The 26,938-nt window shown below is 40.0% G+C and overlaps 1 protein-coding gene across 1 annotated transcript in view; it reads left to right on the top strand.

Annotated features, from left to right (window-relative positions):
- LOC102853053 (serine/threonine-protein kinase DCLK2-like) overlaps window positions 1-26,938 on the top strand; it is a gene marked incomplete at its 3' end in the record, with an annotated part of 227,857 nt that overhangs the window by 193,108 nt on the left and 7,811 nt on the right. The window contains exons 7-9 of the mRNA XM_006903305.1: window positions 15,346-15,421; window positions 16,691-16,799; window positions 19,658-19,715. Coding sequence (XP_006903367.1) covers window positions 15,346-15,421; window positions 16,691-16,799; window positions 19,658-19,715 — 243 coding nt within the window. The remainder of the gene's footprint in view (window positions 1-15,345; window positions 15,422-16,690; window positions 16,800-19,657; window positions 19,716-26,938) is intronic.

Here is a 26,938-nt window from a genome sequence, read left to right as displayed (position 1 = left end):
ATAAACTGCCCCTCCACCTTTCCAAGAGTGATGTCCCTCTCCAAGGATTAGCCTCACTTATATCAATATACCCAGGGTATATGAGTTGAAGCCTTATCATCTAATATGTATAAATGTTTAAAGGGAAAGCAAGTATACTTTTATTTTAATCACAATTTGAAAGTTCAGATTTATTTGCCTCTTTTTTAGCTTCAGTTCCCTTTGCCCTTTGTTAAAGCAAAAAGCAGATCTTTTCTAGTGCTGGTGACTGTAATCACAGAATATACCAGTGAACCATCATATACCATGGTAACTTGTGTTTCTGCTTCAGGCCAGACCAGTTCTCTAGGCAGGGCTGGGATCTTTGACACAGAACTACTAGTGGCCATCCTTGTAAGCTGTGAGGTCCTTAATCTGGGTACCCTACTGTTAAGAAGCTGCGCTGCAAAGACATTCGGAATACACCAGCCACTCCATGAGAGAGGGATGGGCAATCTTTCTTGTGATTCACCACCTCTGAACACCCACTGGAGGGTCAGCTGGGGGTCAATTCTGACTCAGTGGTACACAACAACAACATACACACATACTTTTTCACATTTGTGTGCATATTCACGTAGAAATGCATGAATTTATGGAGTGTAGAATCATGAAACTTTAAAAATGTAAGTTGGTGTGTTTTGTGGGGGTTTTGTTTTATCATTGCTGAGATTTTAAGTCAATTTCTTCTCACTGTGCAAAGTTTTTGTTAATTATTGTTGTAACCCCAGCCGTTACTTCATTTCTCTGGCATAACGTAAGTGTTCAAAATTTACTTAATTGATGCCAAAAGAGAAAGAAAGACAGGCTGTGTGTTGGTAAAGGGAAATGTTGCTTACTGGCCTGGGACAGCAGTGCTCTTGTAAGTGGGCTGAATAGCAGTGATGCTCTCTGACCCCTTCCTTCTCCACTCAGCCAGAGACCTGGGGCTTTCTTAGACCTCCTCCGGGTTGGTTTTCTCATCTGCAAAACAAAATCCTTTTCTTTTTAATGATCTCTAAAAGGTCTTAGCTCTTTTTAAGTTGCTAAAAACAAAAACAAGCCTCCCCCTCTCCCCCCCCCAAAAAGAAAAAGAAAAACCTATCTAGGAAGCTGGGTAGCCTATTTGTCCTCCATTTTTTTTATTTATCATAGAATACTGCATTAAATAGTAGCCTCTAACTGAGCCTCAGCCAACGGCATCAGCTTTTTTGGCCACCACGCCTGTTCTAACCTCCGCCTATTCTCTTGAGTCCTGCCTGGCGGAAATTTTGTCTCATTACAGCTTGCAACAGTCTGTGGTCTGCATTGTCCTTGAGACGGAGCCCTGCCTCTCTGAAAGGCTCCAACTGAGTCACGTGACTTACTGTACAAAATACCCTCATTTTGATGTCTTAGTAAATCTCTGGTCCACATCTGTCCACATTTGCATTGTTTTCTCTATTCAGTGACTAACAAATGCAGAATTACAGATAATTACTGTGTGTTAGTGCTTTGCGTTTTCCTTCCCCTTCATTTAAGACAGCTTATTAAGATCTGTGGAGAGAGAGTATCTGACAATGGCGGGCTATTTTTCATAGGCAGGAACTCTTTAAACTATTTATCCTAGTTAGAAGCTCTAATGGCTTCAGGGGTAATCATTTCCCTGAGAATTAAGGATTGGCAAAAGCAAGCCGGCTGAGGCAGCACAGCGTGTGCAAGAGCTGACACTGGTCCCTCCCTCTCTCTGACAGGACACAGGTTTTGCAGAGAAGCCTTTTCTAGGTGCTCTGTAGGGAATTCAGTAAAGCCCTGGACATACAGTGGTTAAGTGGTTCGCTTCTGGAGCCCACCTCGAAGCTCCCTCCCACTGCTTGCCTGGGAGAAAGGCCTGCTAGTTCACTTAGATAGTAGTTTGTCATAATGTCAGTTCCTACTCCTTGTGACCCTATAGAACAGACTGGGACTTCTCTGCAGGGTTGCCTAGGCTGCAGTCTTTAAGAAAGCAGGGCTCCAGGTCTTTTCAGCCTTTGTTCGCAGCTGAGTATATGACCTTTATATCCTGATGGATATGGTGATGTAGATGTGATTCATAATTGACTGAACAGTACTCAATAACAGCAAGTGAGAGCTAAGCAGAATTTGGGGTTCTGTCAACATTTTTATCCCTTTGTACTAATTACTGGAAGTTATATGCTTTGTTGGGGAAAAGACTGAAGATGAGAATAGAGTGGTGTGTAATGTTTAATCTCTGACCACAAATTGTTAATAGCAGTCTTGTTTGCTCCTGAAGATCTAAGAAATACAGAAGCAGTGTCCCTCCCTGTGAAGTTTCCTGCTCACGCTTTTCTTCTGCTCTATTCATGTGTGGACGACATAAGTGGGCATGTTCTTTGAGAGGCTGGACCAAAGCCAGAGAGGAAGTCCTACCAGTGCCTTTTTCAAATAGTGAATAGTTTTGTCAGTACAGTGTTTAACAGTGTAGTTGCCAATAGAGGTTCTTTAAAGCTAAACCTGAAAGCTCTTGAGATGTTCTGTTATGTTAGGTAATCATTTCTCTTTCATTACCTAAGAGTGTAAAATGTGAAAGCTAGGAGTACTCTTAGATCTGTTGATTCTGTCAGTAGATTCTGGCTTTGTTTTATGCAGAAAGTGAGGGTCATGATGAGAAGTGACTTGCTCCCCCAGTAACTAGTTGGGGGCCTCACAATCTGTCAGGAATCTTGTCTATGCTTCATGGTTGTGATGCTTCCTCCCAGCAGCAGTGGGCATGCGTCAGTGGTCCCAACACAGACACCCAGAGAGGCAGCCTGTAATTGTTGCAGAAAACCATGCTGTGTAAGCAGGAGAGCACTTCTTTGCTGACTCATTACTCCCAGGTTTAGATAGGTACAAGTGGGCTTCTGTAGAAAGAGGTTGAAAGTTTGAGGAAGGCTGGGGGAGAAGGAAACAGAAGAAAGAGATTCTGGCTCAGTATTCTTTAAATGAAGGGACATGGACAGAGAAACCCTGTAGTCAGCTCTTCCTGAGGCCCTTGGGGGAGAATATTGCTAAGAGCCAGTAAGAATTTTTTCAAATGAAATATATGGACAGCACATAAAGCTTCAGCAAAATTATTTCTTTTATGATTTGGATTGGTTATTGGTTATCTTTTGTACATTAATAGTAGATCTGGATGATGTTGAAATTAGCATAGACAGGGCAGTAGTGGAGACTTGAGACCAAATGCCTAGGTTACATGCTGTAAGATGATTTTATATATTGAGTCTTTGAGGGAAGCTTCATCATGGGTAAATGACAGAGCTGGCATTTTAAACCAGAGCCCATGCTTTTAGCCACTAAACTCCCAGCTTCTAAAGGTGAGCAAGATAAATCTGTTAAACAGACAATTGAAATAATAAGGTCAGACCTAAATAATAACTAATAAAACTAAAACCCACCCAGTCCTCTGGCCCTTGAGTGGATTCAACTCATAGCGACCATCCAGTGGATTTCTCAGATTGTAAATCTTCACCAAAAAATAAATAAATAAAAGACTGCTTTTTTTTCTTGCAGAGCGACTGGTGGGTTCAAACTGACCTTTGGTTAACAGACCAATTCAGTATACACTGCACAGCCAGGAGACATTATTAAAATCTCAGCCTCCTGCTAGGCCTCATCTCCTGGAGTTTAGAACCTGACTTGGCTTCTATATGCATTTAAACAGCTGACTTTCCTGAATGTCAAGGGCATTTGTGGTGGCCGTCACCTAGTGGGAAGGCATTCCTTCAGGCAGACAAGACCCTCTTCCACCCCAGTGGTGCCAGAAGGCTGCCTCCTATGCCAGATTTTACACATTTGTATTACAAGGGTGCATGGATCTTCAAGGCTCTTGCTATTTGCCTTGTATCATCTCTTAATATTTAATAATGCTGTCTGTGAATGTCCCAATCTGTTGCAGTTCAGCTCAGGGGGACCAAGATAAGATGCTCTGGCCCAGTTGGGCTGCAGTATTCAGATGGAAACAGTGCCCCCTAGTGTGCAGTGATACACTTGGAGCTCTTCAAGGAAGCACAAAGCCCAGAGCTCCGTCAACTTGGCAGCTGCCTTTGCTGCTTGGAGACAGGGTGGTGGAGTGGTTAAAGCTATAGCCTCTGAAACCAGACGGCCTGGCTTCATCTCACCTGGGGCAAGTTACTTTGCTCTTGAAGATAAGACCTCATTAATACAACCCACTGTTAACAAGAATATAATAAAATTGACTGGATGAGGTTAATCAAGGTTAATTGATTAACTGTGGAGGAAGTACATAGAATGATTATAGAAAGAACAACATTTTGATCCTCTTTCTTATTGTAAATCTTGAGGTTTCTCATTTCTTTTTTTTTTTACTTGATGAAAATTTAATTTACAAAAAAATAATAATAACATGTAATAGTAGCCAAGAAGGGGAAAGAAAGTAAGAGACGTCAGACTGTAGAATTTACTATCTCTTGAACAGAATTTTTCTTCTAATTCTATCCTTCACCAATACTTTCTTACCCTCTCCTGTACTAATCCTGTTAGTAATCTATGGATAACTCTGGTGGTAGTAAGTTATCTCAAAGTTAAACAGATTAAGATAGTGAAGTTTTATTATCTCACACAGTTCAGGAATTCAAAGGCATCTTCATTGGCTGGTTCTGGCTCAGAGTCTCTCATGGGATCTGAAGACTTGCCTGGGAATGAAGGGTTTCCTTCCGGGGCAGTCCAATCAATTGGCTAGCAAGGTTCTGCTGGCTGTTGACATGAGGCCTCATTTTCTCTTCTTGCAGCCCCCTTCATAGACCAGCTGGTGTGTCCTCAGGTCATGGCAGCTGGCTTCTCCTGAGAGCAAGTGATCCACAAGTGTGGATAGTCTCCTCTTTAGGACCTTGCCTCAGAGGTCAGGCACTATAATCTCCTCAGAGCCCTCGTATGCCACACGTGTTGGCCTTATAAATTGTGGAATAGACTACACAATGGTGTTATTGCCAGGACAGGAGGCTCACTGGGCACCATTTTGGAAGATGACAAACCTTCTTTCATCTTCTGTCTTCCTTCCAAAGATTCTTCCTTTGATTACTTCTATTCTTTTAATCAACAGCTGCTTACCCAGCTCCCTTTCTGAAGGTCTCTCCTCCATACCCATCTTTAATTTTTTTCTCTTTATTGTTTCTTTTTTCATAACTCATTGCCATCAACTTAGAAGCAGTTCATTGTTGACATTCCATTGGGTTTCCAGGGTTGTAAATGATACAGGGAAAGAATGCCTGTCTTCCTCCCAAGGAGCCATTGGTGGATTTGAACCGTGGGAGAGATGTGGCCTCTGTGTTAGCAGTGCAACTCCTTATGCCACCAGCGCCTGTCCCTTTCCCCTCTTTGAGCCCCTTTGTGTTCCTGAACTAGCTGATCATTCCTTAATATTTTCTCTCCTCCTCAATGTATATATAATCACACCATCACTAGGCTGCTTTACATCTCTTAACCTCTATCTCACTGGTCGTCCATATTGTCTTTGACCTCAATCTGTGACCTTGTTTCCTCTTTCCAACTCCTCAGATCCCTGGCATCTAGCTGAGACTTTCCCTGTGGGAATATTTATTGTGCTTAAATCACAGCATATTCTTTGGGACAGATAGGCAGTAAAGAGTACTAAATGTGTCATCAGCTGCCAGATACATGAAGAAAGCATTTCCCTGAACTTTAATTCATCATCTATGCCCCAGTTTAGGACTTTTAAGACAGTCGGAAAGGCAGGCTTCAGTGTCACAGGCACATCTGTTGACACCGAAGGAAAAAATGTCTCCTGTTTTGATGCTGAAGCTTGTGCCCAGAGCTTGTCTGCTGTACGCATTCTTGTTAGTTGAAAGAAGAAAGAAAAAAGTATATTTGGAACATTATCCAACATCTTGAGATTATAAACTGTCTGATGTGCTGATATTTTATCTGACGATGTCTCCTGGGTCTGCTGGTGGTGAAAGATTTCCCAGATTTGTGAAGTGTGATAAAAGGGCTTGTAGTATCTCATGCTGATTGGCAGAGCTAAAATGGAACTCTTTGACCTGCTGAACTTAGAAACTTCTTTGCAAAGCTGTGAAATGTAAATCCACAGTAGCAACTGACCTTAGATGTGTTTGCCTTTCCCTGGAGCTTTGACTTTCCTTTTGTGTTTAAAACCAGTTAAGAACTTCAGTACAAGAGACTGGACACTTTCAAGCTCTTTTTTCCCCCCCCCCACCTCAGAAATGTTGGGTAGTGATTTCATCTCTGTATGCAGTTGGTTTATGGGAGAGGAACAAAAGTTGAAGAGAGAGTTAGTCGTTCAGAAGACTTTAGTGCCATACAAATGATAATGAATCTCAGATTCTGTCTGAAGGCAATGATTTACACATTGTAGTAGCTCAGTGAGTAGAGACTCTTGATGAGTAAATGGTTCAAAGGGACTGAAGACCATCTTTATGGACCTGGGAAGATGTGTCAAGCAAATCAGTGAATAGAGATCATAAAAGGCATGTTTAACTTAGAATAAATTGTAGGAACTCTATTGGAATATAAGCAACATATGTGACGTGTTTTCTTCTTCAAGAAAACAGGTCATTGGAACAACTTCTTACAGATAATTGAATGATTTAAGACTTAAGGTTGTTGTAGCAATCTGACCCCACAAATTTGACCACAAGTATCTGGTTAGGGTGCTTTCATGCTTGGGACCGAAGAGGCAGGCACCTCTTCCAACCCTCTGGAATCTAGAAACCAGGGAAAACACGATGCACTTCATAAACACCTTGCCTCTGGAAAACTCTATGAACTTTGATAAATGTTGATAGTTGTAGAGGGGCTTCAGGCCTGTAGTTCATTGGGTCACTATGGGTCATGCTCAACCCGAAGGCAATCAACAACACAACAGCCCTGGTATAGTACCTTTCATCAGTCAAGAGCAAACAAACCTTTGCAGAAATGCTCACTGAGAAGCAATATGATGAAACTTCTTCATTGGCAAATTTTGTAATCAATGGAGGTGGCAGAGGTACTCTGAGGAGCGAAAAAAACAGGTCAGCAGATCCCATGCAGGCCCATGGATAGATTAACTGTTTGGTGTCTTCAACATTATTCACATGTAGATAATGATTCTGTTTTACCAGTAATACACAATTACAGGCACCACTAGTTTTCCAAATAAACCAACTCAAAGGTATGGCAAGATAAGAATATGTTGGTAGATATGGAGTCAGAGTAATTGTTCCTGTAACTCCTCGCTGTTGTTCCTGTTGTTATGTGCTATCGAGTCTCCTAAAGCTCATAGTGACTCTATGATCAGTAACTTGTTATTTATACTAAATTATTTCAGAGGAAACAACAGGAAATCCAATCTAAAAGTAATAAGCATACTGTTCTCAAGTTCACCCCATATTTAGAATTTGTAGTAACTTACACTTGTTTTCCATCTAACCAAATGAAGTTGATGTTTCTCATCATTCACTATAATCATTAATAATAATAATAATGTTGATGAGAATTTGTTATGATCCACAATGAGCACAAATAGACATTCTCTGCTTTCAGCCAGGATCCATCTGACATCAGCAATAATATATTTGGTGTCATGGCCTCTTCTAAATCTATCCTGAACTTCTGGCAGGTCCCTATTTATATATGGTTCTAGACCTTTTTGAATGATCTTCAGCAGTATTTTGCTTGCATTTGATATTAAATGGATATTGTTTGATAATTTCCACATTCTATGGGATCACTGTTTTTGGGAGTGGGAACAAATGTGAATCTCTTCCAGTCAGTTGGCCAGGCAGCTGTCTCCAGATTTCCTGACGTAGACTGGTGAGCCTGTCCTTAGCTGCATCTGTTAGTTGAAACATGACAGTTGGTATCCCATCAATTCCTGGGACCTTATTTTCTGCCAATGCCTTTAGTGAAGCTTGAACTTCCTTCCCTACCAACCAATTCTTTTATTACAGTGATTCTGTGTATTCCCGCCATCTTTTGATGCTTCCTGGATCATTCAAGATTTTGCCCATAGCATCCTTCAGTATTGCAGCTTGAGGCTTATAGAAAATTATGGCTAACATTGAGAAGAATGGGAATCTCTGGACAGTTAATTGTGCTCATGTAAAATCTATACCTAGAACAAGATGCTGTTGTGTGAACAGAACAAGGAAACACATTTTGAATTTTATACATGTTTAAAACTCAGAAACATGTGCATCAGGATTGTATCCTCTCTGCATACCTATTCAGTGTGTACGCTAAGCACATTGTTTGAGAAGCTGGATGCTATGAAGAATGTGGCATCAAGAACAGAGGCAGAGTCATCATTAACCTACATTATACAAATGACACAACTTGCTGAAAGTGAGGAGAACATGATGTGCTTTCTCCAGAAGATCAAAGAATACAGCCATCAATATGGCTTGCTTCTCATCATCAAGAATTCAAAAATTCTCACCACTGGAATGATAGGCATTATCATGATGGAGAAAAGACTGACACTGTCAACAAATTCATCTTACTTGGATGCACAGTCAATATCCTTGGTACCAGCAGTCAGGATATCAAGAGACATATTGAACTGGGAAAGTCTGAAGTCAGGGACCTGTCCATGTTATTGAGGAGCAAGGACCTCAGTTTGAGGGCTAAGATACACCTGCTTCAGGCCAGTGTCTTTTCCATCACTTGCTATGCATCCAAAAGTTGGCCACTGAATAAGGATGATGGAAGAATTGATGCCTTTGATATGTGATGGTGGAGAAGAGTACTGAATATCCCATAGACTGAAAAGAGTTAACAGACATGTCTTGGAGAAGGTGCAGCCAGAGTGATTTTTGGAAGCAAAGGGGATAAAGCTTCATTTAACATACTTCTGGCTTGTTGCTAGGAGAGACTTCTCCTTGGAGAGAGACATCATGCTTAGAAAGGTGGACCTTTTCTCAGAGAAAGAGAGTATAACCCTCAACCAGATGAGTTTACACAGTGACTGCAGCAATGAGGTCAAGTGTCAGAGATTGTGAGGAAGGCACAGGGAAGGACAGGTGTCAGAGCTGTTGTTCGTAGGGTTGCTATGGGTTTTACTCAACAGCACCTAATGACAATATTTTTTTAAAATAGAATTGGCAATGTAATAAAATTTTTTACAAATAATTACTAGATTTAAAAAAATTTTCAGTTAATTTCCAAAGCTATCTTTAAAAAAAAAATTTCATATGTGAGGAAAAATTGTGTGCATTTGGTTATTATTTAACTAAACTACTATAATGTAATTATGTAATTAGAAACATGTTTAAAATATGCTCATATATATTTTCATCTACGAATCTGATATCATGACTTATCTTCTACTTTGCTTAATAGCCTTATAGAATTTCTCTCATGATTTTAATGGAGGGCAGTGTGAAAATAGCCAAACGGTTCATAAGATTTTAAATCAGAGCTGGATTCTCACATTCTGACCACGTATTTGCTGTAGTGTTTGGGAAAATTATTTAACCTTTCTGAGATTTGCTTTCTTTAAATGTCAGAATAGACATGATGATAATATACAATTCACCTGCTTTAAAGGGAACTCTGATGGTATAGTCTGTGGGTAATTATAATAAGAACCCAAAGGTGGTGACTCTCTGGCAGTTCCCTCAGAAACTCTTCAACTGATCTGAAGTTTGGCCTGGCAATGGAATTTTTCAGATCTTCCCACATGGTTCTGGGGCAATGCTGATGGCAGGCAAGGACACAGGGAATCACTGCTTTGTAGCAGCAACCATATCTCCAAGATTATTCTTAGAGATTTAAAGCTTAAGAATTTTGTTGAAGAAAAATCTTTCCTAATTCTTGTTGTTTTCCCTGACCCTGAGTCTGAGCCAACTCATAACTGATCCTCCAGCAGGTTTTCAGAGGCTGTAAGTCACATAGGAGAAAATTGCTCCTTTTTCTTTCATGTTGGATTCAAACTGCCTCCCTTCAGGTTGACAGCACAACTCCTTAACCACTAGATCAACAGAGTTCTCTTAAGAAAATTCTTAAGGGAGCTCTGGTGGCCTAGTGGCAAGAAGCTGCACTATAATCCCAGATGTGCCTGGTTAGAATCCACCAGATCCTCTGCTGGAGAAGGAGGGACAATCTCCTGAACCAGTCAGATCTGATTTGATGATACAATGCACAAAAAATAATAATAAAATTCTTATAGATTAGGAATTTTCCCACTAACCAAATTTGTCCCACCACCTCCCCCCCCAAATAAAGTTTTCTTCAAACACAACCATGCTCATTTATTTTCTGACTATGGTTATGTGTGTATCATAACAAATAATCGCTAATATTGAGAAGAATGGAAATCCTCAAACACTTAATCTATACCTGGTCCAAGAAGCTGTTGTCTGGACAGTAGCACGGAATCCTGCATTGTTTTAAATCAGGAATTGTGTGCATCCAGTTTGTAGCCCTTCTCTTTACCTATTCAGTCTGTATGCTGAGGATATAATTTGCAAATCCAGACTCTATGAAGAAGAATGTGTCATCAAGATTGGAAGAAGACTCATCAAAACCTTGCATTAAGTAGATGACCCAACTTTGCTTGCCGAAAATAAGGAGGATGTGAAATGCTGGCCTTTGGTATGGATTACATCTCAACATCAAGGAAACAAAGCTCCTCACCACAGGACCAACAGTCAACATGATAGATGGAGAAAGGATCGGAGCTGTCAATGATTTTATTTTACTTAGACCAACAATCAGCACTTTTGGTACCAGCAGTCAGGAAATCAGGAAATGCGTTGCATTGAGCAAGTCTTTTGTCAGGGTCCTCTCCAAAGTGCTGAAGAGCAATAATAGCACTCTGAAGACTAAGGTGCATCTGATTCAGGCCATGGTCTTCTCAGTCACCTGCTATGTGTCAGAGAGCTGAACAATGAATAAGGTGACAGAAGAATTGATCCCTTTGAGTTGTGGTACTGGATGAGAGTCTTGAATATCCCATGAAATGACAAAAGAACAACTAGAGATGTCTTGGGGGAAAAATGTAGCCAGAGTGCACCTTGGAGGCAAAGATGGCAAAGCTTTGTATTTCCTACTTTGAACAGGTAAAGTATTATTTGGAAAGGGATATCATGCTTGTAAAGATGGAGGGTTGGTGTAGGAGAGGAAGACCCCAACCAGATGGATTGACGTAGTGACTTCAGAAATGGGCTAGTGTATCAGAGAAAATGAGGATGGCATAGGAAAAGGCAGGGTTCAGGACGGCTATTCCTGGGGTCACTGCGAGTCATGCTCAATTAGACAGCACATAACAATGACAACAACATGGCAACATCAGTGTTACAGTGGCAGAATTTAAGACTTTATAACTCAGTCTAAAATATTCTCACTTTCAGTGGAAAGATTTGTGACTCCTATTGTAGACTGTGTAAAAAAAAATCAAATTATTGTTTTATTCTCCAAAATGTGCTCAATAAAATAAACCCACACTCATACATGTTTAAACTTGATTCTATGCAAATTAGTATCCCTTTTGTGAAGAAATAAAGTTCAAATTTCAGCATATATAAAAAAATCAGTAATATTTACAGCATATTGTGACCCCTTGGTTCTTTGATATAACTTTTGCTATATATATAGGCTTTTGCTTTTAAAAAAATTGCCTGTTAAAACTGAGTCAACTATGCTGATGACACCAGATAAGGTGTGTTTGATTAAATTAACTTAAAACAAACAAAAAAAATTGCCTGTTAATAAAATTTAGCATTTTTATGGTACTTCACATTTGTTGTTATATAGTAAGGTTTGTAGAAGATGTGGAGTGTTGTTGTTGTTAGGTGCCATCAAGTCAACTACAACACAGGTCAACCCTCTGAACCTTGTCCTGTCCTGCACCATGTGGCCCTCACAGTCTCTGATATGCTCAAGACTGTTGATCACCGTAGTCATTGTGTCAGTCCATCTTATTGGGGCTCTTCCTCTCTTTCTCTGACCCTCCACATTTCCCAGATGATGTTCTGTTCCCAAGGACTGGTCCCTCCTGACAACAGGCCCAAAGTTTGTAAGATAAAGTTTCATCATCTTTGCCTCTGAAGATGATACTCATTATCAACTCTGCTCCATCAGCTATGTGTGCCTTATTAACTGCTGCTAACAATTGAGAGCCTTTTTATTTTTCCCTGGTCTGTTTGCCTTTCATTCTTAAAGTTCCTAGCAGAACCATTTATGTTGTTCCTCTTCCTTTCTTACTCGTAAACATAGAAGGCCGTCCGTCATACTTGGAAAAGTGGAGCATCAGCGAGAGAGAAGAAGACCCTCAGGGAGATGGATTATTAAGTGTTTGTGGCGGGGGCTTGAGTGTGGCAGGCTGATAAGGATGACGCAGGATGAGACACGGGTCAGAACTGTTGTTCACAGAGTTGTTACATCACACTCAACAGCACCTAGTGACTATAACCACCACTACCTGTTAGAGAATTAGAGGGGTGGCATCCGAGAATATACTCAGCCATCCTTTCCATGTAAGTTTCATCACTTCGCTCCTTGAACAATCAGAATTTCATCAGAAAATATATCCCCCTCCACTGCCCACCCTGGGTCATAATGCCATCTTTCTGAGCCAGCTGGTAATTATGAGGGATAGCTTGAAAGAGCCCAGATGCTGCCCTCTGTTTCTGCTTTATTGAGGAGGACCTAACACAGTGCATCTAGGCAGTGTTGCTGATGGACTCATGAATACTCATTAGCATTTCAAAAGATTTTCATGAAAATTGTTAGTTTGACAATAGAAATAGGACAAGTTTAATTAGGAATGCCATTTTAAAAGAATACCTCCGGTGCTAATTCAGTCCTTGCTTTAGTAAGAGAGGAATTCTCACTCAGGAGACAAGGTGAGAAAAAAAAATCGTGCAAGGGAAGTGGTGGGAATTTTGACGCTTTAGCTCTTGCATTGCCATTGCTTTGTCGGTATGGCTGTCAGAACACAGGACACGGAACATGCTTTGCCTTATTTTTAACAGTTGACCCTTCACATTTGCAAGGAGTACACGCAGGGATGTGAGTGAATAGCCAGCTTTTCTTACACCCCTGGAGCACCACGCCTCGTTACCAGCGGGTCAAGTGGACTTAATCACTAGCTGACTCACGAGTCCAAGTGTGTACAGCTGTGGCAAAACGGCTCCCTCTCATGGAGCTTCAAAGTCCTTGTAGTAGAGTCTTCAGAACCATGTCCTAGGATGCAGATGCCTTTGCTGAAGGGTTTTAGGTATATACTTATGCCTCCCCATAAGATTATAAACTTATAGATGTTATAGACAATTCATAATGACATGTTTCTGCATCCTTGTATTCTTGTCTAAAATCCCAGAGTAGTTTGTTGCTATAGATATTACTAAGGAGTGAAGAAAAACTGTCATCTTTAACTGCTGAGCTTTGCTGTAGTAAGATTATTTTTCCCTCCCCCTGCCTCCTCCCCACCCCTTAGGCTTTCATTTCCTTTGTGGAAAGCTTTATTTTCAAATTAAGAAGCATATGTGGATAGATAATTGGATAAGTCATATCTTCTACTAACTCTATATACATTATTGGTGTTAGGCTTTTAAGGATTGAAGTTTAACATGTTTTTAACAAATAATTTGAGAAATTTACGATGTATCCTCTTTTTTCTTTTTTTATTATTTTAATTTTAATGAAAATTTACAGAGATTTTGGATTTCCATTCATTCATTGTTACGCTTTTCTCCCTGCTCACCCCTCCCCTCCAGTTCATTCTTCTCTTTGAAAAGTAAAAGAAAAATTCTTTCATTGTTATACAATCCCTCCCTCTAAGTCCAGTATTCTTGAGATCATTATTTACTGGGAAAGTGACATTTCCTGGTGGTTTAATGACACCTTTGCCAGGTCCCTTTCTGTGGTGCTCTGTCGAAAGGGCTTCCCCCCAGCTCTGTCTCTGCCTCTTTGCTGCCCCAGCGTCTCAGCACAAACCCTGCTTCTAATTGCTGGTCTGTGCAGGCAAACAGGATGGGGGGAGGGGTTTAATCAAAATAAACACCAGGAAGGCTTCCAATGGGTCACCAGAACTCAATCAGTATACACTCCTGGGAGTTACTCATCCATGTGAAAATGTAAATGGGGCAAAAATGTCCTCTTTGGAGACCTTCTGAGATTTCCTTTCTGGAGAACCCTTGAGTCAGATGGGACACATGTGTTTGCAAAACACCAGAAATTACATGGACTAGCTAAAAAAAAACAAAATAAAACAAAAAACCCCACAACGTGATAGAAGAATCTTACAGTGTTTTCAGCAGTTGTTGGAGGGAACAGGGGCAGGGGTGCGTCCTGTCACCGTGATGTAGATGTGAGCCCTGTGAACTCTGCTCCCCGAAGGCTCAGGCTGGGTGACAGGCTGCTCTCCTCGCCGCCTCCCTGACCAGTGGCCGTGGGGCCGCCTGGCTGGGCTAGGCTGGGAAGTAGGCACAGGCAGGCAAACCATCACTGTCCAAAGTCGTTTCTGAGCACTAGCTTGCTCCCCAACACTTTGGTGCGTGAAGTGACACACAGCATAAATCTTTCAGTTTATCTTTTGAAATAAAACTTGCCAAAAATTATATTCTCTCTGCCTTTCTTCCATTAACTTTTGATCTATTGGTGTTTCATTTTGGTCCTCTTACTTCCTTGATTGACAAATTTCAGATTTGTCTGAAATTTAGATGAAAGGAGGAATAGAATTCTATTACATCATTTAGCACAAATCTCTCAGGGGAATTTTAAAAATTTACGAGCTTCCCTTTTCAAGGCTCTATGTTAGGCCCAAGATCTTTTAAGGAAAGACGTTAATAACTAATACCTTCTCCTTAAAAAAGGAAAAAAATCTAACAAGACATTTTATCAGGAGGAGGATATCATGCTGGCTGAAGTGGACGCTCTGTGGAAAAAAAGGAAGACCCACAAATAGCTGGATTAACACAGTGGCTACAACAGAAGACACAAGACATTGCAATGAGCTTGAAGATGGCACAGAACTGAGCATGTTTTGTTCCATTGTATTCAGGGTTGCTATGAACTGAAACACACATGAAGACGCCCAACAATGTTGAGTTGTTGCGACTAATGAGAACTGTGTGGGTAACTATAAACTCAGAGTCTCTCTCATTCCATTCCATTGAGGTCACTTTCGCTACTATCTAACATGAACTTAAAAAAATATTGTACCTGAGGAAGAAAAGCATTAATGTAATATATAGAGAGAAGCATGAGTTGAGGAGAAGGAGGCTTCCTCTTTTTGTGTTGTTACACTTTTACACTCTGCAGATAACCTCTGTTAACCAGTAAGGTTCAGCCAGCTAAATATTTATGAGCGTGTACTAATACATAATGGTGGGTTGCCTATTTCAGCAGGTTTCTGCACACAGTGGGTCTTCTTCCAATGTCAACGGTGGACCTGACCTGGATCGTTGCATGAGTCCTGAAGGTAGTTCCCAATCTGATGATGGTTTTCATAAGCAAAGTCACACCTGTGGTGCTGATAGCCACCCCAAACCCACCTGTATTAAATTAGGATTAATAAAATTATTAAGTTTAAAATGGATATTTAAAATTTATAATTACTCATAAAAGTTCTACTTTCCTAAGCAAGGGTATGACAATGCTACCTAGTAGTCTGTTGGGTGTTAGGGGTAAAGTCAATTCAAGAGTCATAAAATTAAAAAATTTTGAAAAAAAGATACATAAAATCTCATTGTTCATTTCACTCTCACTGTTTAAGATTTCAGATTTGGGTTTTGTATCAGAATCTTTCAGTGAGACATCCAGCTGCGTATATGTGCCTACACACGTGTACACACGTGTACACACAGAGACAGACAGTCTTGTTTTAAGGGATTGATTTTGAAATCTGAAGGACAGGCTGGCAGGGTGAAAACTTAGGCAAGAGTTTGATGTAGTATTCTTGAGGCAGAATGTACTTTTTTTCCTTTGAGAAACCTTAGTGTTTGCCCTTAAGACGTTCAGCTGATTGGATGAGGCTACGCATGTGACAGAGGGTAATATACTTAGTTTATGAACTTTGAATACTAATCACATCTAAATACCATCATAGCACCATACACACTAGTGTTTGACCCAAAAAATTGTGAAACCCTGTAGTTTTGCTCCTACTCATCCTTACCCCTCTGCTCCCACCCCTTCTCTCCTTGAGTTCCCATACATGTTTACTAGTTATCCTTCTCTTTTTACCATGAGACTGCATTAGTTCACTCAGAATAATGCTCTCCAGTCCCTCCCAAGTTATGCATTATTTTTCAAAATCATTGCTCCTGAGTGCTGCATAGTATTCAATTGTGTGAATGCACCCAATCCATTTCTCAATCCATTCAGTTATGGTTGGACATTTGGACTATTTCCATGTTCTTGCAATAGTGAATAAAGCTTCTGTAAGCATTGGTGTACAAATCTTGTTTTGTGTATCAGTTTTCATTTCCTAGGGATGTATTCCTAAGAGTGGAATAGTTTCTATGTTCAACGTTTTGAGGAAAGATTGAGGCATTGTTGGTTTCTGATTCAGTCAGTAAAGTCATAAGAACATTAGTGATTTATATCTTCTATATGAAAAATATAGAGATTTTTGTTTGACCATAGTTTTAAAAATGAATACATTGCAAATTATTGTTTTGCAAGTATATAGAAATAAAAATAGAATGCTTACATTTTCTTAAGACTCAACATTTGTTCCTTTTTGCAGGTGTGAATGGAAACAGATGTTCTGAGTCCTCCACTCTTCTAGAGAAATACAGAATTGGGAAGGTCATTGGTGATGGCAATTTTGCAGTGGTCAAAGAATGCATGGACAGGTGGGTGAATAGTGAGGAAAGATTGTTGTTCACTGACACATAAATTTCTCCCTGGAAGTTCATTCTTTATCTTAATGAATAAAAGACCACCCTTGGAAGCCTTCTCCTCAGTCTTCTAATGTTTATCCTCCTAAAATGTCTAGAAAGGTTCATTGGATATGAAAATTTTTTAAAAGTCCACCCTTAGCAAAATCATTTTTGCATGTTCACAAATGGATGTGTATACCTAGACTATGAAACTGCTTTTCTATGCAGTGGGCTGAGTTATATTATTTTACTGTGAGCCAAAATAAAACGGAAAAGGATAAATCTCATTCTAATAAAACAAAAAGACCAAACATCAAACAAAAACCCCTTATATACTTCCTTGGTTCTCATTGCTGTCATTTTATTAAGTCATTTAATTTCTAAAATAACCCTTTAAGATAATACTGAGTTGAATGTACCAATAGTTCAGAATAATGAACTCTGTATTTTTGCCTTTTAAAAAATTACTTATTTGTGGATTATGCAGTGTTCTTTCTTTTGATTTTAAAAAAAAAGTTGAGTTGTTTCCAAGTCACAGAGACCCCTCCACCAAGTTTTCAACCTGTCAGTCTCAGAGGAAGGAGACCACGCACATCTCCTTCAGGGAAGCCGGTGGATTTGAACTGCCTGCCTTTCAGGTAGTGCTCTACCATCAATGAACCTATGTCGCCAGGCCATTTTTGTTTTGATTAAAATCCTAAATTCTCAAAAGCTACTAATATTCATTAAAAGCCTTTTGTGAACTGTATGAACACCAGGAAATTTTCAAATTCTAATCTTTGGGTGTATAGATGAGAGGCAGTTTTTGTTCTTTGTCAGAAGTTTTCTAGAATGTTTTGGAAAATTACATTTTCCCATCTTATAGTTTTTCCTTTTGTTTTGGTATATGTGGTAGCTCTCAAGCCTTTAAGCACATTTACTTAGCACTCACACACAGAATGCCACCCAAATAACAAAACACCTGGAATATGACTCCTAAAGCTTGTAAAGCTGGTGGCCTAGTCCGTAGGGGGTTGTGCTGTTAACCCGAAGGCCATTCTGCAAGTTCAAATCCACCATTAGCTCTGGGGGAGAAAGATGGGCCTTCTCCTCCCATTTAATTTACAGCCTTGGAAACTCAGTGGAGCGTCAACTAGGAGTTGGTAACAGCTTGACAGCAATAAAATGAGGAAGACTTGTCAGAAATTTAAAAAAACTATTTGATTCGCGTTTTTATGGAGTTGGAGTAGCAACTTAAGTAATTCTTCCAAGCTAGGCCTCATCAGCATGTTACTATGAGAGCCAGGAAGAAGCGACTGTGTTTAGGAGATAGATGTATTCTTTTTTTTTTTTTTTTTAAATTTTCTACTAGTTTATTTTAAAAATCCAAATACAAATTTGAACAAATTCTTTCCATTTCCCTCATCCCCCCACTCATCAAACTGTACAATCCAATGTTTAATCCCACCGCCCCTTGCACATCCACATCCCTCTGCTTCCAGCCTCTCCCACCCCTCCTGGATCCTTATACTCATTCTACAGTAACAGTCTTATACAATATTTATCCTTCTGGGACTGAGTTAGTTCTCTCAGTGTAATGCTCTCCAGTCCCTCCCAAGTTGGTAATAATTTACAAAGTTATTGCTCCTATGTGCTGTATCATATCCCATTATGTGAATGTACCATAATTTCTCAATCCATTGGTTTGTGGTTGGACATTTGGGCTGTTTCCATGTTCTTATGATGGTGAATAATGCTGCTATCAACACTGGTGTAAAAATCTGTGCTTCAGTTCTTATATTCTCAGGGAGATAGATACATTCTTAAAAGTCTGCAGTGTGCCTTATTAGCTATTTGTTTATACTAAAAGACATCCTTTAGATGTTCAGATGAAATAATACTAAAGATGATTGAAAAATAGTAGTCAGGATTCCTGTATCCAGGTAAATGACCTCACCAGTGCCTGATGTGGGTGGGCATTTAAAGAGGTGGACAGAGTGGCAGCAAATCCTAGCTGGATTTTTGGCTGAGAAACAGATAAAGAGAGCTTGAGACTTTCCGTTTTCAAGAATGTGCTGTGTGATTAATGGACTAATCTAAAGGCGAATTGAGAATAAGAAAATTGTCAGAAATTTGATTCCCTTTTTCTTAATTTTATCTGTTTCCTGCATGAACTCTTTTAAGATTGATTATGGAAAAACCATTTCTGTTCCAGGCCTGATAAAAGCAATTGAAATTATTAAAGTATGTGGACTACTTTGTAATATTACAGTTATCAATTGTTATAAATCCAAAACAAAGAACTCATTACTATTTAGTCCATTCTGACTCATGGTGCCCCTTCATTGGGTTTTTGAGGCTAAAAATAGTTACTGGAAGAGCTTCTTTCTTGCTCTTGTAGAGTGACTGGCAGATTTGAACCACCAGCTTCTAGTGACATATAAAAGGTGTGTCTAGAACTGTGAAGGGTCTGAGACCTTGTCCTACTTTTAAGATGACGAGTTAGACTTCTAGTTTCACAGTTGCTGGCTGAGGGCCTGAGACAGCTGTTCATATACATGGAGGGAGAAGAGGCTTTGCTGCAGAGGAAACGATAAGTGATAATGTCTTTAGGAAAGGAGTCCTGGTGACTAGTATTTTAAGTGCTTGGCTGCTAACTGAAAGGTCAGGGGTTTGAACCCAGCCTGTTCTCTTTGAGAGAAAGATAAGGTGATCTGCTTCCATAAAGGTTCAAAGCCTTATAAAGCAACCATATGGGGCAACTCTCTGTCCTGCAGAGTTGCTGTGAATCCTGTTGACAGCAAGCTAACGTCTTTATGTCTTTAAATGGCCTTTCTTTGATTATTTGGTAGGTCCACTGGAAAGGAGTTTGCGCTGAAGATTATAGACAAAGCCAAATGCTGTGGAAAGGTAAGGTATGCATAAATGCTTTGTAAAAGAAACAAAAGTGGCTTGATGACATGCTTGCTGTGGTGAAAGAATTTAAATGGGGCTTTGACAAGACCTAGTAAAAATAAACACAACTCAAAATTACTGCCATTGGGGCAGGACCGACCCAAAGACCCTCTGCAAGGGGGCTTTCAGGAGCTGCACACCACGTGAGAGGAGATTGCCCATCTTTCTCTGCTGAGCTGTGGGAGAATCCAAGCCTAATGCGGGACATTGATAATCATGGGAAAGCATTAGATAGCTCTGCCTCTTTTTGGAATTTTTGCAGCTATTTTAATCCTAAAACAGTAAACTGATTTGATCTTAGTTCCTAAGTGTGCAAAATCAGAGTTCTTGTTTCTGAAAGAAGTTTTCTAAAACCCAGCAACACGTAAAAGGTGTGTGGAGAACTATGAAGAATCTGAAGCTTTACCCTGAACACTAGCCTTCCAGTTTACAGCTTCTGCTTGAAGGTGATATGCCTGGGTCAGAGGCAACTCAGCTCGCTCATAGTAGCCCTCCTTGGGTTTCTGAAGTTGTCTATTTTAAGAAGAAAAAAACCAGTCAATCTTTCTCTCTTGAGCTGCTGGTAGATTCGAACCACCAGAAACTTGCCTTTTTAGGTAAGAGGCAAAGGGATTTTATTATTTGTGGCACAGGAGGCAGATTGGCATTCATGTATGTATTAGTTTCTCTTGACTCCCACACCTCAGGAAAATAATCAGAGGAATGTAGATGGGTGCTGAATGCACTGAGGTTTTGTGTCATAGCTGAGGAATCTCAAGCTTAGGAAACTGCCAATTTTATGAAGAGGCACTCTTCTCCAACACCACAAAGCAAAGACATTGATCCTCCTCCTGCTATCTTGATTCACTGTTCAGCTTTCAGATGCATAGCAGGTGTTTGAAAAGACCGTTGGCTTAAATCATCCTTTAAGATGATGACATTGCTCTTCAGAGCTCTGGCGAGATCCCTGACAGCAAACTTTCCCAATGCTATCTATCTCCCAGTCTCCTGACTACTGGAACCACGGGCATTGGCTGTGGATCCAAGCAAGATGAAATCATTGACAATTTCCATTTCTTTTTCTCCATCTATCGTGATGTTGTCTATTGAACTTTTGCCCCAGAGGAAGATGTAAATATTCTCCCCTCTGGTCAGCATGAGAAGGGAAGACCTTCAAGAAGATAGATTGATTCAGTGACTGCAGTGATGGGCTCAAGTGTGTCAGAGATGATGAGGATGGCACAGGAAGGACAGGGTTCAGATCTATTGTTCCTCGGGTCACTATGAGTCATCCTTGACACCTAACAACAGCAACCTAAGAGAGACTCTACCTTTGTGTTCGCTACACAAATATCCTTGGGAGCTGGTCTGTAACAGAAGCTGAAACGTGTGAAAATATCTTGGGAGAATGGCCTCCCCAGTGAGGTGGACTTTTTTTCTTCTCTCTTCTCTCAAGATGAGGCAGGAGAAAATGAATTACAGGAAAGGCTGCTGCTATTTGTTAGTCGCTGTCAAGTCACCCCTGACTCACAGCGACCCTAGCACAACAGATCAGAACCTCGCCCTGTCCGACATCTTTCTCACTACCCCTGCTCTGCTTAAGCCTGTGGTTACGGCCACTGTGTTAATCCATCTTGTTGAGAGGCTTTCTCGCTCTGACTGCTTTTCCCCGCAAGGTGTCCTTTTCCAAGGCCTGGCCCTCCTGACAACACGCCCGCACTGTGTGAGACAAGGCTCCACTCTCCTTGCTGTGAAGGAGGACCCTGCTTAGGGGCTTCTGTTTGAACGATAGTTGGAAAAATTATATATAGCAATGGCACCCTAGAACGTTTTCAGTTCCTTGCTGGAGCAGCATGGCGGCTAGCAAGCAGGCCGGGAGCTGTACTGTCTTGTAACTACTTGTGGTTACTGCATCTTGAAATGTGAGTCAGGAACGCTGATGGCATCGTGCTTGGGATGCTGTGTTGCTAACCTAAGGGCTGCTTCTCCAGTAATCTGAATTCACCAACTTCTCCAGGCCAGAATGGTGGGCAGCCCCCTCCTGTGAAGATACACAGCTCCGGAGGCACAAGGCAGGCTCCCTGCAAGCTGGAACCAAGTCACCGGCAGGCAGTTTGAGTCCACATTGAGCTGTGCTGTATATACGCACTAGATTTTAAAAAGTTAGTGCGGAGTATATGTAACATACCTCATTATTAACATTGATATTGATGGCATATCAAAATAATAATTTGAACATGTTTGTTGTTGTTGTTATGTACAGTAGAGTCTCTTGCAACTCATAGTGACCCTATGTACAACAGCCCTAAACCCTGCTCTGTCTTGTGCCAATCGCACTGTCTCTGACACTCCCATCCCGATTATCCCAGTCACTGAATCAATCCACCTCCCAGAGGGCCTTCCCCTCCTGCGCTGTCCCTCCACCCTCCCAAGCATAATGTCCCTCTCCAAGGACCTGTCCCTCCTTACAACATGTCCAAAGTATGTTAGCCGGAGCCTCAGAATCCTTGCCTCCAAGGAGCAGCCCAGTTTAACCCTCTCCAGGATGAATCTGTTTGTTTTCTTAGCAGTCCATGGTACTCTCAATACTCTTCTCCAGCACTACAGCTCAAAGGCATCAGTTCTCCTTCTATCCTCCCTAGTCATTGTCCAACTCTCTGACATCTAACAAGTGATTGCAAAGACCATGGCCTGTATCAGACGCACCTTAGTCTCCAGAGAGACACCATTGCTCAGAACTTTGGAACGGTCCCTAACAGCAGACTTTCCCATGGCAATACGTCTTTTAATTTCCTACCTACTGGTGCCAAGAGTATTGACTGTGGAGCCAAGCAAACTAAAGCAGTGAAATTTTGAACATGTTTAGTTAAATAAAATATACGTAAACTCAATTTTATCTACCTGTTTCACATGTTTAATGTGACTATTAAACTCTAAATTTGAACGTGCAGAATCATATACATCTTGTTATATTTCTGTGGGACAGTGATGTTGTGAGCCTGATTGTACAGAGTTTAGTCCTGTCCCTGCCTCTTTTTGCTGTGTGACTTTGGGACATTTCTTTAACTTCTCTGTGGTTTTTGTTTTACTCTTCACAATGAGTTTACTAATAAGGTTTGCAACCTATTTCAGATGGTTGTTGTGAGGAATAATTGAACTAGGGCATAGGAAACGCATTGGGAAAAGTACCCAAGTATAATATTCAGCTCATTGCCATTAAGTCAGATTTGACTCAGCGGACCCCCCACCACAGCCCTTTGCAGGTTTTCAGAGACTGTAAATCACACAGGAGGTGATCGCTCATCCATTCCATTGGAGTAGTTGGTGGGTTTGAACAGCCTGCCTTTGGGCTGATGTGTAAACAGTGAACTTTAGTAATATGCCAGGGGGATTTAGAGCTGCTGTTAGCAGAGGTTGAGGTGATATGTGTGGAAAAAAAGAAAAGATTGCAATGTAGTGTTTTTCTTACATTGGTGAATTCTGTAACTCAAAACCTTGTCTTCACTGGACATACATAAAATTATATCTATTTTAAGAGATAATTTTAAAAGTTATGGGTTAAGGCAGGCCCAGAACAGAAACTTCAAAAGACATACTGTCTTTTACTTTTCCTCACCACACTGACAGCTAATAATGGAGCAGAAATGATGCAGAAATCTCCTTTTTCTTTGTATAACCAAAGTCATTTAATCCCATATATTTTATTTTCTTTCTGTAATTCTACATATTTTCATTTATTCTAAAAATGTTAAAGTTTTTTTAAGAAGATGGTTTTCTATCCACATATAAACAGTATTTTGTTATCTGGCATGGGCTGCTAGGAAAACAAACAGATTCGTCCTGGAAAGGGTTAAACCGGGTGGCTCCTTGGAGGCAAGGATTCTGAGGCTCCGTCTAACATACTTTGGACATGTTGTGAAGAGAGACTGGTCCTTGGAGAGGGACATCATGCTTGGGAGGGTGGAGGGACGGCGCAGGAGAGGAAGGCCCTCTATGAGGTGGATTGATTCAGTGACTGGGGTAATCGGGATGGGTGTGTCAGAGGCAGTGAGATTGGCACAGGATAGAGCAGGGTTTAGGGCTGTTGTACATAGGGTCGCTATGAGTCGCAAGTGACTCGACGGCACATAACAACAACAACATCTGGTATGCTGTGATTATGCTGGGGGGTGTGTGTTTTATAATTGTGGAAACCAAGATGGAGGCCGTTGCATTCGGATTCTTTTCTTAAAAGTAAAAAAGAAAAAGAAAAAAAGAAGCTATGTCAAGAATATTGTTTACCTGACTATAATTTAAGTATCTTTTTCCACAGTTGAAAGAAAATTTTAATGTGAAAACAATTCAGTCTGGGGAGAGGCTGCTCCAGACTGAATATGGACCCCCTTTTCCTTGTTATGGAATATCATTCTGCTTTTGTAAATCATGATCATATACTAATTTCCATCTTTCCATTTTGCTCATCATTTCCACATTAATCCAAAATCCCTGTTGCTGCCGAGTTTCTTCTGATGCATGGAAACCCTATTTGTTAAGAGGAAAGTTGCTCCGTGGGCTTTCCGTGGCTGAAGTCTTTACAGAAGCAGCTTCTCAGACCTCTCTTCTGCAGAGCAGCCCGGGAGGTTCTCACAGTCAACAGCTTCTTGGCTGAAATCTAGGTTTTGTATGAGTATATTTAAATCTGGGATTCCCATTATGATCAATGTTAACCATGATTTATTATGATTCACACAAGTCAAATGCCTTTGCATAATAGTTCATAAAACACAAACCTTCTTCTGGTATTCTGTGCCTTCAACCAGGATCAGTCTGACACCAGCAATGTGCCACAGTCTCTTAAGATTTTCATTTTCTTAAATTTCCACCCTGAATTTCTGATAGTCTAGGTCGATGTACTGTTCTAGTCATTTTTTTATGATCTTCAGCAACATTTTGCTTACATATGATATTGTTTGATAATTTCCACATTCTAGTGGATCACCTTTCTTAGAAACAGAAACAAATATTGACCTCTTCCAGTCAGTTGGTCAGTAGCTGTCTTTCAAATATTCCTGTAGACTGATAAGCATATCCAGGGCTGCATCTCTGGGCTGAAACTTGTCAATTAGTATCTCATTGATTCATGCGAGCTTTATTTTTTGCCAGTGCCTTCAGTGCAAATTGAACTTCTTCTTTCATTACCATTAGCTCTTGTTTGTATGATACTTCCTATAATATTTTGGTACCAATCAATTCTTTTTTATACAGTAACATTGTGTTTTCCCTCCATCTTCTTTTCATGATTCATGCAACTTGCAGTATTTTGCCCATCATATCTCTTAGTATTGCAACTTGAGCCTTGAATTTGTTTTTGGACTTGGTGACAGAAATGATTGAAAATAAATGATTGAATTTGCACATTCAGTGATATATTCATTAAAAAATACCTTTTTAAAGAAACACAATGACTATGAACATGGATTACCCTGACGTACTACACAGGAATTACATCTGTGGAAGGAATCACTGGAGAAGCTAAATATCAGCAGTCAAAACCAGGCCAGATACTGGCTATGGAATACACCATCAGTTGCTCATACGCAAGTTCAAATTGAAGCTGAAGAAAATTAAGTCCACAAAATTCAAAATATGACCTTGAATGTATTCTACCTCACTATAAAAATTTTAGTGTACCATCAGTCAGGAGATCTGGGGATATATTGCACTGGAAAAGTCAAAAGTTGAACCCCTCCAAATCACTGAGGAGCAATAATGTCAATTTGAAGACTAAGGTCTGCCTGATTCAGGCTATGGTCTTTTCAGTCACTCGCTACACACTTAAGAGAATGCCAGTGAGTAAAATGACAGAAGAATTGATGCTTTTGAGTTGTGATGTTGGAATAGAATGTTGATTGTTCCATAAACAGCCAAAAAACTATATAGATGTCTTGGAGAAAGTGCAGCCAGAATGCTTCTTGGAGTCAAAGAAGATAAGGCTTCACTCACATACTATGGACATGTTATTAGAAAGGTTTTTCTTTGGAAAAGAAATTCATGCTTGGACTGGTAGACAGTGAGAGAAAGACCCTCAACTAAATGGATTGACACCACAGTAACTGCTACAGTGGTCTTAAGTATGTCAAAATTATGAGGATGGCACAGGACAGGACAAGGTTCAGATCTATTGTTTATAGGATCACTGGCACCTAACAACAATTATTCCTTTTTCTTTGTTTCCATCTTTAATCCAGTCTCTGTTTAGTATTAATGCACCTTGAGTGCATATTTGGTCAATTTTAGATTGCAAAAGTTGATAAAAGTCATCAATTTCCTCCTTTTTGGCTTTAGCTGTGGTCACCATAATATATTCAATTTTCAATAAAATAATATAATATCATAAAGTAAAATAAATAATATCACATATATCACCACAAAATATTCAGTTATCAATATCATAATGAATAACATAATAATAATAATAATATGTTGTTGTTGATTGCCTTTGAGTTGAGCACGACTTAAAGCAACCCTATGAACAAAAGGCCTGAAGCCCTTCCACAACTATCATCATTTATCAAAGTTCATAGGGTTTCTGGAGGCATATTATTTAGGAAGTAGATGCCACTCCTGATAAAAATAATATAATAATTATTATTAAATAATAATATAATAATTTTTGCCAACACTACAATTCAAAAGCTTCTCCTACACTACAGTTCAGATTTTTCTTCTGTCATCCTTGTTTATGGTTCAGTTTTCAGACTCATATGAAGCAGTTGAATATATTGTAGGTTGCATCAGATGTACTTGAGTTGAAAAACTAGCATTCTTTCTCTTTAGCACTTTACCGAGGTCCTTGACAGCAGATTTCCCCAATGTAACATGTCTTGATTTCTTTACAGCTACTATAGTAAAGGCTTATAATGGATCCACGTAAAATGAAATCATGAGTAACTGCAACCTGTTTGCCATGTGTGGACCATGTAGGGACATTTATTTCCTCATTAAGTGTGTATGATTTTAAAAATTTAATGCAAATAATAAGTCAAATTTTCACTGAAATTTTTTTATGTAGGGAAAAAAGGTTAATGAGAATTTTTTTTTCTTAAAAAAATCAAGGTGGAATCATCCAACTACTATTCTAGAGCATTTGGTCACCTCTGTTTTTGGGTTATACATAAAATTAAAAATGCTCAAAGTAAAATGTTGTTGTTGTTGTTGTT

The sequence above is a fragment of the Elephantulus edwardii genome, unplaced genomic scaffold, assembly GCF_000299155.1.
Source record: "Elephantulus edwardii isolate Elephantulus edwardi_28Jun2011 unplaced genomic scaffold, EleEdw1.0 scaffold00558, whole genome shotgun sequence".
NCBI classification, from domain to species: domain Eukaryota; kingdom Metazoa; phylum Chordata; class Mammalia; order Macroscelidea; family Macroscelididae; genus Elephantulus; species Elephantulus edwardii.
The sequence above is the reverse complement of the archived record's forward strand: the minus strand, read 5'-3'. Positions and strand labels throughout refer to the sequence as shown.